We start from the raw sequence: 15,225 nt of genomic DNA, 5'->3' as shown, positions 1-15,225 counted from the left end.
GCCTGCCAACAGACACTTCTGGGCACATGCCAATAAATGCCTTGCAGAGATGGGTATTTGAGAAAGTCTCTCCTCACCAACTCGAAGTTAGTTAAAACGAATCATCATGGTAGGTTCTTAAAAAGGCCACATTTTATTTTTCCTCTCTCAATCTCACTTCTTGAAAAAAACAATCATTTTTTTAAATGTGGTCATTCAAAAAGTTTCCATATATTACCTAACAGTCATAACAGCAGCATTACTTTTTTTAAATATCCCTGAAGTTCAATCTCTTTTAACTTATTTTGTATCCGCAACTACAAGAGTAATAAGAACTGAGCTATTATCAGAGTTAGTCCCATTCCTTTGCAAATGAGAAACTAATAATACAAACTTGGCTGCAGTACCCTTTAAACTCTATGCCTCCCAGTAGGACACCCAGTGTTCTGCAACCCATCAGTCAATTCTAGGGCAAATGCAAACAATACTTTCCGTTACAATAACTTGTATCCAGGAAAAAGAAACAGGCACCCTGTTGCATCTGTAGCATAGCAGCCAGAGAAAAGTTTACCAGCTTTAGCCAATTGGAAGCTGTGGAGCTGGGCCAAGTTAGCATGTTTTTCTCCGCCTCTAGATGAAGTCATGATTGAAATATGACATTGAAAGGGAAGGGGAACAGGAAAGAAAGCTAAACCTGCAACAAAGTGTCCTGTGCCCAGAACGCGGTTAGGAAGTGTGTGCATACTTCTGAACCCTGAGTGGTTCTCAGTTCTGTAAACTTCTCCTCCCACTGGGTGGAGTAGGGCCTTTAAGAGCAGCTGGAATGCAGTTCCCCTGATCAGCGTAGCCAGTTGTTGCCTGTCTGAACCTCTGCCAGTCCTAGAGAGTGGTGCTCTTAACTCCAACCAGCGGGCCTCATCCTACACCCTCACCACCGCAACTTCTCACCCGAGCAAGAAGCAGCTCCCAGAGAGAAAGAACGTTCCCACCTGCCTAGCCATGGGAGAGGACGCTGCACAGGCCGAAAAGTTCCAGCACCCTGGGTCTGACATGCGGCAGGAAAAGCCCTCGAGCCCCAGCCCGATGCCTTCCTCCACACCAAGCCCCAGCCTGAACCTGGGGAACACGGAGGAGGCCATCCGGGACAACTCACAGGTGAACGCCGTCACGGTGCTCACGCTCCTGGACAAGCTGGTGAACATGCTAGACGCTGTGCAGGAGAACCAGCACAAGATGGAGCAGCGACAGATCAGTTTGGAGGGCTCCGTGAAGGGCATCCAGAATGACCTCACCAAGCTCTCCAAATACCAGGCCTCCACCAGCAACACGGTGAGCAAGCTGCTGGAGAAGTCCCGCAAGGTCAGCGCCCACACGCGCGCGGTCAAAGAGCGCATGGACAGGCAGTGCGCACAGGTGAAGCGGCTGGAGAACAACCACGCCCAGCTCCTCCGACGCAACCATTTCAAAGTGCTCATCTTCCAGGTCAGTGTCCCCTATGCCTCCTTACAGGCGGGCTGGAACTCCTCATCATTCTTGATCTCACTCATCCTGGCTCTCACAGCCATTTTTACATTTGTCCTGCCTGTCAAGGATCACACATACAAGGCACTGTCCTCTGTCTGCCTGCAGCAAGCAAATATGAAATCTGCACACAGGGGTGGGAATTTCCCAGGTTACTGCAGACTAATCCAAAGAAGATGTCCGCGGGCTTAGTAGGCCCTGGGTCATTTGTCAGAGAGCACCTGGATGCACTCTGTACAGGTTGGGAAGATGTGCAGGTGCGTGCACCCTAGTCAAATTCATTTGTCTCTTTGCATTAGGAGCTTAGGGCTCTGGCTGCAGCTGTTAGCTGGACAATTAATTCAGTGGTTGTTCATTAACTCTTTGTGGAAATGAAGTGATCATGTGAGGTATTTTGTTGTTTTTTTAACCAAAAAGTCAAACTATCCCTTTATACAAAGGCTACCAACGTTTTGGGGATCAATCAAATAGAGGATTGATTCCATTAGAGTTAGCCTTGTTCTTTTAAGACATTTTTTGGGCAAAGCAATCTTGTGGAGTTCTTTTCTAGCAAATGCACTAGAAAAAGAGAGTACAAACACACTAAATATGCCTCTCCTTGTTCAGAGACACCACAACTGTTAAGTAAAATAAAAGGAGTGTTATCAGTTATAGTCACAAAGGCTAGTCTTAAATGTTTCTCCCTCAAACGGTTGCCTTAGAATAAAAAGGCCACTTAATTTTTTTAATGCATCAATGATGCAATTAATGTTAGCAAGAGGCTATCTGGGGACAGGGAGATTGCGTGGGGCTGTTGTTCCGCCAAGTGGTGGGCATTTGTGAATCCCAGCGCAGCCCTGCCTAATGCTGGAAGCCCTTCCGCCCAGTGGAATCCAGCCAGCACAGAGCCCAGGAAGCGATTGCCATCCTCGCTCCAGGGCTGTCTCGTTGTGACCATATGAATAGGAGAGGATTTCAAAGCCATGGAGGGGAGAGGCTATAACCAACAGTTTGATTGTGAAAGGCACACAGGGAAAGCCTTCATCTCCCAAGAGAGATTTAGAAATTGGAATTTAAACCGAGGGAGCCTTCTTTTTTAAAATGAATCTGCTCTGCCAAGTTAGAACCTAAGCCTTCCTACCCCCATAAAAGGAAAGACTCATCTCGCTGCTTTTTTGTCCTCCTCAAATTGCATTTGAGTATTGTAAAGGTTTAGGGAGCCTATGTCCTCCTCTACCTTGCAGGCTTTTGCAGCTGAAAACTTTTCAGCTTTTAATGCAAATGCAGTAGCTTTTCATGCACCAGATGAATTGAAAAGAGATACCGTAACTGGGCCTTTCTTAAGCCATATGAGATCCTTACTTTATTAGCCTAAGAGATATTAGAAATCTCAGCTCTCAAGGCATTTCTAAATTAAATACTGATCTCCAAACAAAACCAAACATGTACAGACCTGTTTAAGTCTGAGACACCAAAGGAAATTTTCCTGCTTCCAGTATGAATCAGGCAAATTATCTCTTGTCCCATCCCTCAGTCAAGGAGGAGGAAAAAAGTATTTATCTTGTAGAGGAAAGTCAACAATTTGTCAGGATTGGGTTTTGTTTTGTTTTGTCACGGATGTTCTGCAGATGTTGGGGAGAGGGATGGAGAGGATATACTAGTAGAAATTCAGGAGAATTATAAATCTGACATTAAAAAAAAACTGCTTGGGAACTTAAAGGCATATGCTGTTGTGAGGGTCTGACATGGTCTCCTGTTTTGTCACATTGAATTGACAGGTGTGAAATTGCAGCCAGAAATGGTAGAAATTCTCCATATAGTGAGTAAAAGCTGAAATAGGGGTGCTGAAGACCAAACTGGAAGATAAGAATATCCACAGCAATGTGCTCGGACTCCATTCTGGGCCCTTTAGAAAACAATCCCCAAGGACACCTTTAAAGAGCATTTTAGGAGGAAGGAAACTAGAGGCAAGTGACCGGACCTTTCTTAAGCTGTGTAAGATCCTTTATTAGCCTAAAGGATATTAGAATTCTCAACTCTCAAGGCATCGCAAGATGATTGTTTTGTAAAAAACAGATGCAAGCACAGTCCCTCAGTGGACTCTCTCGTTCCTTCTAAAAGTAGCAGTTTCCCCAGAGTAGTAATTATGCCAATGGATAAAATAATAATTTGTATTAGAGAGTAGTCCAGTATAGTAGTTCAGAAGATAAATTTTGGAGTCACACAAACAGTAATTCAAATCCTAGTTCTACCACTTGCTAAATATGTGATATTGGACACAGTTTGTAGCTTCTCCAAACCTGTTTCCTTATCTATACACTGATGATATTAATAAGAGCAAAAAAATCAAGCACGTAATACACCCAGCATATATTGGTAAGCATCTTATCTGATTTATCCCAAATTTACAGATGAGGCTGTTGAGATTCGAAAACGTTTATGGCTTGTCTGAAGCTAGTTAGTAAGCAAGTGGTGAAACCGGGATTCAAACTCATGTTTAATTGATTTCAAAGCATGTACTCTTGAACACTAATGCTTCTTGCCTCCTATCTCTCTCATAGAGTGAGGAATGAAAGAAATAACATTTAAAATAGTTAGCAGGGACTGGCATGGTATAAGTGCTCAATGAATAGATTACTGAGTGGATCTGAAATTCATTTGCTCAGAAAGAAGGCTACACTTTTGCTTGGTTAGAAATATGGTCCTTGGGTAAAAACTGACCTCACCTTGCCCAGGATCTTAAAACAGCTCCGCTACACACAGAGAACCATGTATTGTATAACTATCGCCGTGTTGAAATCAACATTATATCTCATCTCCATGAAAGCAAAGGTCTCTTCCCAAAAGATCTACTCAACGAACCCTCCAGTCACAGCATAATCTTCACAGTGGAGCATAAGGGGACTGTTTCCTAGACCTGTGGAGAATGTGGAGGGCAAATATGTACCAGGTGTTACTCAGTGTCTTTAGGTAATTTATCATTTTTAGCCCATCCGAACCCTGTGCCAGACTTCCCCTTATTAAATCTACTGTTTCTAGCTTAAGACAAAAAATTATGTAAAAATAAGAGAGTGAGAAAGGAAAATCTATCCCATGACCTGAGCATATTTGGTACGGTACTGTTGAGAAGAGTACATTTTCAGTTTGTGGAGTCCTGTCGAGCCCACCGAAATCTACAGGTCTGTTTTGGTTAGTAGTTGAAGATACTTACACATTTTTTTTTTTGAGACGGAGTCTCGCTCTGTTGCCCAGGCTGGAGTGCAATGGTGGAATCTCAGCTCACTACAACCTCCACCTCCTGGGTTCAAGCGATTCTCCTGCCTCAGCCTCCCAAGTAGCTGGGATTACAGGCCCCCGCCACCACGCCCAGCTCATTTTTGTATTTTTAACAGAGACGGGGTTTCACCATGTTGGTCAGGCTGGTCTTGAACTCCTGACATCAGGTGATCCATCCGCCTCAGTCTCCCAAAGTGCTGGGATTACAGGCGTGAGCCACTATGCCTGGTCATAATTGTATTTTTTACATTCCAAACTTTGTCCTTAATTTGTCCTACTTAAAACATGTCATTATTTATTTAAGCCTGTACTGAGTGTTACAACATTGTTGTAGCTGTTAAGCATCTAATTTCTTAGCAATTACTTTAAATTATAACCAGTAGTGTCTAAAACTGAAGAAACATCTCTCTTTCAGCAATAAAATAAATTTTAAAATCCTAGTTAAATTCAGCAGTTTTCTCTTTTAAACTTTTTTGTAATAGCTTCAGATCAATATTTGAATTCAAAATACTGTGACATGACCCAGCATAAATAAAATAAGACTCATAGGCATTGCTGATCAAAAAGCAAATGCTAAAGAAAGACTGAGACTTTGCTTCTAAGCACAGCGATCATTTACTAAAAGAAAAAATAGAATTTGTACAGAAAATCAGTGACTCTACACTTATGAGGAAATTTTCTCTTTTGATTTAAGAGACTAGAATTTCACAGGTAACTGGCTTTGAGGATGCAGTAGCCTCTTACGTCCTCTTAAGGTTCTAGTAATGATTATTTGAAAAAGCAGTTGGGAGATGATTTCAAATCCAGGGAACAAAATGAGAGTACTCTTGGACAGCTTACACTTTCATCCACATAAAATTGGGAAATTGGGTGAAAAAAGTAGAAAGGTTAGCTATTTGCAGTGGATACATTTCTAGAGAATGGGGCCTATAAATGTGTTCAAATCTTCATCCTTTGGGTTCCTTTGATAAGGTCAGAATTTTAGAAAGACGCTGAAAGTATAACATCTTCAGACCATTTTTAAATTGATTTTTAAAAAGCCTGTACTTTATCCAAAGTCACTGCTTTGAAGACTGTTACATTAGTACAGACCTGGAAGAAATGAGGATATAGGTAATAAAAGACGCCTTTATATGACAACTCGCCACGTTTCTATCACGCTACAATGTTCCCATATGGGATATTAGTTTTGATGTGTTAACTTATCCAGTGCCCTTTTACTTTATGAGATAAACAAAATATTAGTTCTTATTGTTATTATTTACACTTATTGAATGTGAGCACTGCCCCAGGCACTTTAAGTGAATAACTGATTATTGTTGGTATTTTTTAGAAAGAATCATTGCATACTCTCATGTAAAAAAAACTAGACTCTTTCAGATGCAGCCCTTCCAAGTAAATGCTGCCCCTTCCACTGCTTTGTAATCTATATCTGTTTGAATTGAATGAATGAAAAATGTTCTCCAATGCAACTCAGGTCCTATAGTTTTGATTCTTACATAAAACAAAACACATTTGGTATCAGTACACTATGGAATAAACTCTGTAATTTGTTAATTCTTTTTGTGGGGTTTATGTTAACATCACAGAATCAAATGTGTTAGAGCTGGAAAGCACCTTAATAATCGTTCAGTTTAACTTCATTTTGTGTCAAAGAAACAGAGGCCCTGAGAAACAGTGACTAGCAAGGTTTCATTTTATTATTAATAATAGAGATTATAGAATTGAATTGCAAAATGAGTAAAAACAAACACTATAATCCCACCTTGGTAAAGTTCATGTTTACTGGGTTTTCTACATCAGCTTTTAAATAATTCAGTGTGATTTGGTTTTTTTGTTTGGTTTTGTTTTGTGTTTTTTATTTGTAACAAAGAACACCTAACCAGTGTGTCTTAAAAAAGAATTGAACCCTTGATAACACTGAAAAATAATGAAACTTTTAAATCCTCCAGAATGTGAAAGACTGCTCAGGGATTATAACTAATGCATTTTATTCTTATGACTTGCTGATTCCACCGACAGCTGCCTTAGGGGTGCAGTTCTAATCAATGACTGTATCCACTTGGCAATCCATACCTCAGAAACACAAATCGGAGAAAACCATCAATGTGTAAAAGAGACCTATAAATCAGAATGTCAGGTGGGCACAGTTTCATTTTAATAACTAGTATTTAGAGATTATTGGATAAAACATTCCATGGACACAAATTTATGGACTTCATATCCCTCCAGGATGCTACCGCATCCCAGTGGGAATATGACATCCTTTGTTATTCTCTTCTACCAACAGGAATGATGAGTTAGTGACAGGAAAGCAAACTGTTGTTTTTTCTCTCCTTATTCAAGATTTTAAATGACTTACCATGATTTCCTTTCTAAGGAGAGTCATAGAGTCTTCTTTTCTGTTAAGGTGTGCATATCTAGGTATTTAGATATGTACACAGAAGATTTGATTTCATGAGCTTCAAACCAAGAAGTGTCCAGCATGTTAGCAAGTTTGTCTGTGTTGATACAAATAGGACTATTAGTTCACCAGGATCGATATGAGCAGCAAACAAGCTGAAGTACAAGGAGAAATGCTACTTTTTCAGTTATTTCCATTCATTTTTATGCTGTGAGCGTATCAGTCATATATGTTTGAAGTGTGCTGTTTTATTCCCCTTCCTTTGAAAAACTCCTAAGGGTTCTTGTGAAAGGTCAGAACTGGGAACACCTGCATCAGGGGAGCTGAGGACCTTTTTGAAAACAAAGGGTAAATAATCAGCTCTCCTGGGGGCCTCTACTGCGCAGAACTACCGAAGGAAGCAGTGCAGCCCGCAAGGGATTCCTGGTGCCATTTTCAGGAGCTACAAACCCTAAGTAGACCTATAAGTAACTAGGGCAGGGAACCAGTGACAGAATTGAGGATAGGTACTTGATCTTCTCTCTGGAAACCGTCATCAGTCTTGCAACCTGTAAGAGAAAGCAAATCAGAAACATTACAACAGGAGGCTGAAGGCAGAAGTGTCACCTTGCTTATGGGCATATGAAATAGCAAGTGTTTCCACAAAGTGTGTGGGGGAGCTTGAGCACAGGGCACATGTGCAGGTGAGATTAGGCACCTCAGGAGAGGGCAGTTATCCAGCATCCATTATCTGAAGTTTAGACTGAGTTTCCACCATCATAAGAGTTACTTCACTGTCAAACACCACTCACATGTTTTACTGTAGAATAGAAATTTTGAAAAGTATCAGTATTTTTCTGCTTCCAAACAAACATTATGGAAAGGTAAGAGCTACATGTGCTTGGACATTCACAGATTTTTGTGTGAAAAGAAAGGGCTTACCTTCAGAGTAGATGCCATCAGAAGCCACAAAATAAACACTGTTCAATATACAGAACACTAAATCCTGTTTGTGTAATTAAAATGACAGCAGAAGCATAGCAGTTAGCCAAGAAGACATATCTCACTTGTTTCCAGTTGCGTAAAGACACATCCAACTCATTCTGGATTATCTCTGTTCCTGCTGGGTTTATTTTTATAGCTGGCATCAAAAAAGGTCTCATATAATTTCCCTGGCATTTTACAAAAGAGTTCAATTGGGTTTCCTACCTTCCCTCAATACCCATTCATATACACAGTGTGTATCTACCACAGATCATATATGATTCACCTTATAATAACTTTCCTCAAAGCTGTCCTCAAAAGATACATGATAAAAGCATCAAAAGAGTCTAAAACTCAACAGCAACTATGCTTTTGTAATAATAAAATGTATATTTAAGGAAAAACTATAATATTATTAGTTTAATTCCTTTAGAAGTTCAGTTAATATGCCTACCTTTTGTTGGGATTAAAGAAAGGGAAGTTACACAACTTACTACCTTTGATTACCCTGAGAGATTATACTATACAAAATGTACCTCTTCTCTGGTAGCCAAGGATTATTTTTACAGTTTTCTGCCTGAATTTCTGCTTTCCTCACTGAGGACTTTTAATGACATTTCACTGATCTCTTGGTTTCTTCCTTTCCTGTAAGCAACTCCTGTCAAAACTTCTCAACCCTCTTGTCAAACCCCAGAAGTAATTTTGCTTCTAGACTAAGCATCCAAGCCTTAGCTATTTCAGTTGTCTAACCCTCTTTTAGTAACACCCATCCACTGCGAAGAAAATCCTTCCTTAAAAATGGAGATCATTGCCCCCATTGGGACTTAGGTTCTCTTGATTTCCCAATGGCACCAGCAGTCAGCAAACTTTCTTCTAGACACAGAGCTCAACTTGTTCTTTTATAGCCCTCAAGGCTGCCCAAAAGAGGGGCAATCTCCATTCCAGCCACTCTCAAGGCTTTCTTAGAAAGCCACCTCACCCAGCATGCACTCATTTAACAAGCAGCTGTTGAGCTCTAGGTGCTGGGACACAGCATGGACAAGAGACAAAAATCCCTGCCCTCATGGGGAGTACACTCCAGGGAACTAGAGGCAACCTCAACTTGAAACACAGGAAAGCAGTGCTTGTAAAAGGCCATGTTATAAATAACTTGTGGCAGTCCCATGCTCCTTTTATTTATTTTTTTACTCTGTCTTTTACTATGGCCTGGACACTTTCCATGACATTCAAACTGGCAGAGTGTGGAGAGAGTTTTGGGAAACACAATATATGATATCGTCACTCTAACAAGAATTCTATTTAATTGGACTTTTCTGCTTTTTGCCTTGACACAAGACATTATCCTTTGTTTCTAACCAATTTATGGAAAGGACTCTGTATAGTGTATAAAAGGGGAGACACAGGGTTGTATTTTTCAAGGAATATCATAATCCTACCATTCAGTTGTTAACAAGGAGAGGGTTTTTTTAAGTTTCTGTATAATATCTAAACTTTATTTAGTCTTTGTATCAAATATAAAGTGACACTCTTAAAGCATGTTTTCATCTTTTCAATCAAAATTACAAAACAAGAATGGAAGTTCTTGCCATTAACATAAACTTTGCGTGACGTTTAAGTCCCAAGTAGACTTTAAAATCCACTAAATCCAGTTATTTTTCAAACTGAAAGTTTACTGAACAGCCTTAGATATAATCAGGCAATCCTGAGGCTCTGGTTGCAGGAGAGGTGGCAGGGGGGTCTGGAGCCTTGCCCCACTCTGGCATTCCAGCAGAACCCCTGGTGCCCCTGGGAGTGCAGTATGAAAGCTGCTAATCTAGGTCAAATCTCTTGTTCATATCTGGAAGAAACTGAGACCCAAGGAGATTTAAGTTATTCGCTGAAAGCTGTCCTGCTATTCAGTAGTACAGCAAAGACTGAGACTCAGGCCTCTGGCCACACATTCACTACTGTGCCATTTCTTTCAAAAAAGATGTGAAGACATCTTGCTGACTGGCTCTCCTTTTCCAGTATTCAAAGAAAAATATTTAAAAATCAAGAGTTCTTTAGCTGTGTAACCTGAGTCTGTCTGCATTCAAAACTCCCCAGTGAGCAATATTGTGACACCATCCCCCTTCCACTCTAGAGTTGAGTGTTCAGGTGCTGCTCCTTGAGAGCCAAGAGGAGCCAGCTTTGCCTGTGTGCCCGGCAGCTGGAGGAGAGTGCTGGCAACGGTGAAGGGGGCAGCTTTCTGTGCTTCTCTCCTCACTCTTCGCTGGAAGTGAGGGCCAAAGTATTCTTGCCCAAAGAAGCTCTGCGTAACACTAGAGAATTGATAAACTATGGCTGGCAGCATAATTTCCCCTCACTACTCTAAAAATAACACTAAGACCTCACCTCCCTTTATTAACTCCTTAAAGGATATTCTAAACCAGAAGGCTTCCTGAGTGCACCCCCAGGAAGCCTAGTCCTTGCTTCTCACTCTAAAATGATGTCCTCAGCAAAATTAGTGTGCACCTTTGAACAGATACTAAGGCTGGCCCTACCTTTACTTCTGACTCCTAGTTGGAGAGGGAACCCAGTCAAGGCTTTATGTGTGTCTGGTACTTGAAGACTTCTCCGCTCTCACCCTTGCCCGTCTTTTATCTGCCAACTTGATCTTCAGGCTCTTCTGCAGTGGGATTTTGGCAGGCCCAAGCCCTCTGACCTCAAAAGACGATAGGAGAGAGAGGGCCTCTGGGTTCACAGCACAGTAACGTTCTTTAGCTCCGTTATCTAGGCAGCTTCCTGGTCTATCTCAGTCACTGCCCACTTCCCTCTGCCTGTCGCTGATAGAGTTTCTGCCGGTTGTCCTCCTGATATTCCCAACAGGCTGCCCTTGGCCTTATCCAGCCTAAAGAGAATGACTTGACGAGTTTAGAATTAACTCTTCCTACTCTAGAAAACTCAAGCCACAAACATTTGTTTTTTATCATCACCATGTCCCCAAAACAGACACACGTATTACAGCAGCTCAGGACTATTTGTGAAATATGTTATTAACATGAAACCTACATTGTCCGTCTTTTCAGGAGGAAAATGAGATCCCTGCCAGTGTGTTTGTGAAAGAGCCCGTTTCCGGCGCCGTGGAAGGGAAGGAGGAGCTTCCGGATGAAAACAAATCCCTGGAGGAAACCCTGCACACCGTGGACCTCTCGTCAGATGATGATTTGCCCCACGATGAGGAGGCCCTGGAAGACAGCGCCGAGGAAAAGGTGGAAGAAAGTAGGGCAGAGAAAATAAAAAGATCCAGCCTCAAGAAAGTGGATAGCCTCAAGAAAGCATTTTCTCGCCAGAACATCGAGAAAAAGATGAACAAGCTGGGGACAAAGATCGTATCTGTAGAGAGGAGAGAGAAGATTAAGAAATCTCTCACGTCAAATCACCAGAAAACATCCTCAGGAAAAAGCTCCCCCTTCAAGGTTTCTCCCCTCACTTTCGGGCGGAAGAAAGTCCGAGAGGGAGAAAGCCATGCAGAAAATGAGACCAAGTCAGAAGACCTGCCTAGCAGTGAGCAGATGCCAAATGACCAGGAAGAGGAGTCCTTTGCAGAGGGTCATTCCGAAGCGTCCCTCGCCAGCGCCCTGGTGGAGGGGGAAATTGCAGAGGAGGCTGCTGAGAAGGCGACCTCCAGGGGGAGTAACTCGGGAATGGACAGCAACATCGACTTGACTATTGTGGAAGATGAAGAGGAGGAGTCAGTGGCCCTAGAACAGGCACAGAAGGTGCGCTATGAGGGTGGCTATGCGCTAACATCCGAGGAGGCGGAGCGCTCTGATGAGGACCCTGTGCAGCCCGCCGTGCTCCAGGTGCACCAGACCTCCTGAGCTTAGAGCCACTGTGCCATCCTGTGCTGTGCTCAAGCGGGCAGCCAGGGCTGAAGAACAAACTCCTGCACATCTCCAGCACGACCCACCCACTCCTGCGTTCCTGTCCAGGCAGTAATCATTGACCACATAGTCATAGTAAGACACACGAGACCAGGCTTTACCATGAAAGCGACCTGTCACGGACTCCACTTTTAATTTGCTCTTAGGTTCTATCTCTGTAGAATGTCTCCAAGATTGAAGAAGAAACTGAGCAGTTGAAAAATGCTAATCTATTTGACTTAGTCAGAAAAAAACAGAGGACAATTAAGATACTAGTCATGAAAAATGATTCATTCTTTTTTGTCATTCCATAAGCTTGCTGAATAGTGTACCAGTAATATATTGTATTTCCACCGTACTCTGTGAATCTAATTATTATTCTTTAAGTGTTGTTATGTAATATACATAAATATGTAAGCTAAACATGTAACTATATGTTTTAAGAAGAAAACATCTACGAAAGGTAAAAAGAGATGCTCGGTTGTTTACTTAATAGAAACCATTGTTTTATTTCAAATGAAAGAAAAATGAAGAGATTATAAAAGTCAGCTAATGAAGTAAGATACGTAGTAAAGTCAGGACTATTCAAAAAGTAAGAAAGAAAATTTGGAAAATGAGAAACAGGAAACAAAGAATGCCGAAAAGAATGAAAACAGAGAAAAAATGTATGTGCTTGAAAGTAAAATATTTACAATAGTAGCTTAACTATTTCGCTCTTTAAATAACAATACTAAAGAAGTTCATATATCCTGGAATAACATGTCATCTTCAAAATATTTTTATTTTCTAATGTTTTTAAATAATAAACATTTTATAGTGTTAAAGCTGTATTTTTCTTAATAAATAAAAGACATTACAAATATTTCTTTAAGGAAGTTCAAAAGGATGTTGTCTTCTTAACATTGGAATGAACATAAATCTTCAAAATACAATTAATATATACTGTTTTGTGGAAACTTAGCTCATACTGTTCTTTAATGCTATTCAAATTTAAACTAACCCTTACATTCCATATGATGTGATGTAGGCTTATAAAATGCTAAAATCTATAGGTTTTGGAAGTGAAAGATTCTATTTTTTCTTTTTTGTACATAATGGGAATTTCATTCCAGATTGTATTTCATTTATATATTAATTTCACAGAATATTAATGTTTTTTAACTTCTTAAAGCATGCTAGTGTTTTATGTATATGTACACGTATATTCAGACAGGGTAATTTTAACTGCTGCCTAACATTGTACTAAAATATTGCTTTATCTGTTTTTAATTACAAAATGCTAATGATTTCTTAAATTATAGTTTAAAGACAGTTGGCCCAGGGAGCAAATCCCCTGCCTTTAGTATGCACCACTATAAGTAACCTTACAAATAGAGTTAATCCAAGACAATATTAACAAACTATGCTTTGTCTTCAATAAAAGGGATAGGATTAACAAATGTATTGATGGCACAACCTATTCAGCTATGTCCTCATTTTTGCAATAATATAACCTCAAATATTGGATTGTTGAACCAACAATGGCTGTGTTAAAGAAGATTAAATAAACCAAAAAATAAAAAGCATGTAACAATGTCAGTTTTTTTGGCAGAACAGTTTTAGAACAAGCAGAAAGAATTGATTTTTAAACTCTCCTCCAAACGTAGCAGTAATGTTGATTGTTTCGGTCTTGATTTCCCCTATTAACTCTGCTTCCCTCAACCAATCTCATTTAGAAATCTAAGTCTAATTCTTCAAGTTTAATGTTTTTGACATCATCTTGCCAGCCCTGGAGAGTATCTGAATTTATTGCAGCAGCTTGATGAGTTTGATAGTTACATCTGCATTTTTCTTGTATTGTATCAGAACTTCTAATACCTTAAATAGTCCTGCAAACATGAATGTACTGACCTGTAAATTCAGTTTATTCGCAGAGATAATCCTTTGTCTTCTGCAGTGCCATAGAGTTGGTAGAAGACTTCATTTTACTCTGGGCCCAAAGCAAGCCTGTTTAACCTTTACGGAGTTGTTGTTACTTCTTGCAGCTGAGAAGTTGGGGGACCCAGACCTAATGTAATGTTTACATTTCCTTTTCAAAATGTGTTTTTCATTTGTTCCTATAAACTAGCTGTATGTCAGCTGAAAACTGCACTTGAGCATTTTTTTAAAGTTTCACTGGAAATCACATTTATTCTATGTTCCACATTTGAAGCATTAAAATCCTAAGAAATAAAACAGAGAATAAGGCCAGATAATTGTTGAAAATCACACACTGTAGGGATTAGAGAGAAAAACAGTTGTAGAAATTGAAGCAATTTATTCTGTATTATTCTTGAGTTATTTGTAAACTGGTGAGGCAGCAATGTCCCCAAATTAGATATGTCTTCTCCCCACCCATCCAACAACCCATTCCTAACTTTCTATGCCTGGAGCTCAAGAACTGGATTAGTTTTCCCCAAAGATCGGTTATACATTAATAAGGACTGAGATCCATAACTTACAAATATAATTCAGGAGTAAGAAGCATCTGTTACATGGGTCACAAATCTCACAGAAATATAGCAAAAAAGAAGTCATTTTTCTGTGAGATTTCTTTTAAAAGTAAATAGATATGTATTTCAACAGGAATATTTTCTTCTTTCTGCTTAGGAATCCAGTATGTGGCTGAATTACTGGTTCTTTTTATATGTGAAAACAAAAGACCCTCACTAAGAGTAGTTCTGTACAAAACAAGGACTTCTGATATTCATTGTCTGTTTCTGCTTTTAGCAGTGCTCACCCAGAAGAGCAAACTTTGACACTCATGCGATTAAGCCCACTGTTAGGAAACCTCAACATAGCCCAACTGCCAGTATAAGTAAAGGTTATAATGAAAGTCATTTCCTACATTAAGACACTAATGCCCAAGTCCAGTTAATTCCTGCTCAAAAGCTTGTTTACTGCCCTGGAGCCCAAATCTAAGTGATTTTATATTGAAGATTGGGAGTATGAAGAATTGAGGTACAGGCAGCAATCATTATTAACAGTTCCATAGCAACCACAAGTCTTTTCCTAAAAACCAAGGCTCAAGCACTGCAAAACAAGTTTCAGATGAAATTGGCATTGTGACCTTTGTATTCTGCTTGATCTGGGTGTCTAGATAAAGACTTCTGTAGCCAGGAACTCTTTCCTAAAGGGAACAGGCAGTAACTTGCATTATTAAAGATATTTTCTTACTTTTGTTTTAACCATTACATTATC

General features: G+C 40.1%; 1 protein-coding gene across 1 annotated transcript; it reads left to right on the top strand.

The window, feature by feature from the left end:
- The first annotated feature begins 640 nt into the window (after window positions 1-640).
- On the top strand, window positions 641-13,571 carry CAVIN2 (caveolae associated protein 2). Its single transcript, XM_002812682.5, has 2 exons — window positions 641-1,461; window positions 11,170-13,571. The coding sequence occupies exons 1-2, from the start codon at window positions 979-981 to the stop codon at window positions 11,962-11,964; spliced, it is 1,278 nt and encodes a 425-aa protein (XP_002812728.1). The 5' UTR covers window positions 641-978; the 3' UTR covers window positions 11,965-13,571.
- The last annotated feature ends 1,654 nt before the right edge of the window (window positions 13,572-15,225 follow it).

Source organism: Pongo abelii, chromosome 11, assembly GCF_028885655.2.
Source record: "Pongo abelii isolate AG06213 chromosome 11, NHGRI_mPonAbe1-v2.0_pri, whole genome shotgun sequence".
Taxonomy (NCBI): domain Eukaryota; kingdom Metazoa; phylum Chordata; class Mammalia; order Primates; family Hominidae; genus Pongo; species Pongo abelii.
Note: the sequence above shows the minus strand (reverse complement) of the source record. Positions and strands in the feature narration are given on the sequence as shown.